Source organism: Chrysochloris asiatica, unplaced genomic scaffold (assembly GCF_000296735.1).
Source record: "Chrysochloris asiatica unplaced genomic scaffold, ChrAsi1.0 scaffold00018, whole genome shotgun sequence".
Lineage (NCBI taxonomy): Eukaryota > Metazoa > Chordata > Mammalia > Afrosoricida > Chrysochloridae > Chrysochloris > Chrysochloris asiatica.
The window spans coordinates 22,879,898-22,881,700 of NW_006408536.1; the positions used below are offsets into that span (position 1 = coordinate 22,879,898).

Here is a 1,803-nt window from a genome sequence, read left to right on the forward strand (position 1 = left end):
AAAAAACTGAGGCTATGAAAAACAACTTCCCTATTTTACTGATCAGACTTCTTATTTATGTAACTGTAGATCCTCATAGCCCTTATCTATAGTCTAATTGTTTTTAGGAATTCTTGTACCCATAGCCCTTATTTATGGCCTAGTTGCTTTTAGGGATTCTTTATTGCCTTAAACTAAGGTTACAAGGAAGAATGTTTATAATCACTAAGCCTAAGCTGGTAGTAATTCAATTGACAAATCCTGTCTCCTAGCAGTCTTAAGAACATTGTTAATATAAGTATTGAAACTACCTATGATTACAAGTAGAATAAAATGTAGCTAATATATGGCTTCTAACTTTTAATAAAAAAATATACTAAAGTGTGGGAGAGTCAAAATCCAAAGTAAAGGGATGCTAATAAAATCATGAATAAATCAGAGAATGATTCAACAAGAGAAAAATTAACTAGGGGCCTGTGCATAGAATATTTCTTCCTTGTAGCTCTGCTATTCAAGGAAAATACTCCATTGTTGCTTTGCTAAAACAATGAATTCTTCTATGCGCAGGGTCCCCATCGTCTCATTTATTTATTTTAATTCCTCGATTAATATGTCTCAATTTCTTTATTTTAATTACTTAATTATTATGGCCCCTGCCAGGTTTGATTGTTTGGGGTACCATGTTTCCTTAGGACTTTTTGCCATTTCTATCAGTATAGATGAGGTTGTGTGCTCCTGTGAGTTGGAACCGACTCGATGGTACTTAACAACAACAGCAGTGTAGAAAGGAGCTCTGGGGTTACACAGTTCAGTACTCAACTGCTAACCAACCAAAAGGTTGGCAGTGGAAATTCACCCAGCTGATCCATGGGAGAAAGAACTGGCCATCTGTTCCCATAAAGGTGACAGCCTGGAGACCCCTTGTGGCCCTGTCCTAGAAGGCTGCTTTGAGTCAGCATCTTCAGCACCTAGCGGTGTAGAACCCCTGACAGTGAACAGTGAGATTCATAACCAAGCAGCTAAGCCACAGACGCCCCATCGCACAGGTTCCCAGTGGAAGGTAAAGCCCAGGAGCCAGCCCTCCCCCTTCCATCTGAAGCCACATTCACTCTGCTCCTTTCCTGTGTATTGGTTCTCAGGGCGGCAGCAGCAGCTGGACGCTGAACGCCTGGGTGACTATGTGAATGCTGACCACGACCTGTACTACAACACCCACCGGTCAGTGGAGGCTCCATCCGAGAGACCCAACGAGAGGCGTGCAATCGAGATGAAGCGCCTGTATGGGGACGGCGCTGCCAAAATCCAGGCCATGGAAGCCGCAGTGCAGCTAAACTTTAACAAGCACTGCGATCGCAAGCGGCCCAAGTATTGGCCGGTTATCCCCCTGAAGTTCTGAGCACCCCCAACATGGGACAGCCTCTTTCTCCCCGCTCCACAGAGGTTCTCAGGGAACGTCCCAGCATGCCCTAGTCACATAGCCAGTCTCTCTGGATATCAAGTGATCATTTCGTAATTATTATGTGTGTGGGGGGGTTATTTTGTCCTTCAGTATTGTTCCATTAATTAAAGTTCCCACTTGCGGATGCTAACCAGAGTGTTTGCCTTTTTATATTTTCCACTCTCTTACAAGCCTTGGTGGGGCACTGGTTAAGCACTCACCTGCTAACCGGAAGGCTGGTGGTTAGAACCCACCAGTAATTCCACGGGAGGAAGATGAGGCTCTTGGACACCCGATGGGGCAGTTCTCCTCTGCCCTGTGGTGTTGCTCTCAGTCGGAATCCACTTGGTGACAGTGGTTTTGTGCTTTCTCTCTTTACCCAGATG

At 44.8% G+C, this 1,803-nt stretch overlaps 1 protein-coding gene across 1 annotated transcript in view; it reads left to right on the forward strand.

Moving 5' to 3' along the window:
• GEMIN8 (gem (nuclear organelle) associated protein 8) overlaps positions 1-1,375 on the forward strand; it is a 21,678-nt gene extending 20,303 nt beyond the window's left edge. The window contains 1 exon segment of the mRNA XM_006878306.1: positions 1,119-1,375. Coding sequence (XP_006878368.1) covers positions 1,119-1,375 — 257 coding nt within the window.
• The last annotated feature ends 428 nt before the right edge of the window (positions 1,376-1,803 follow it).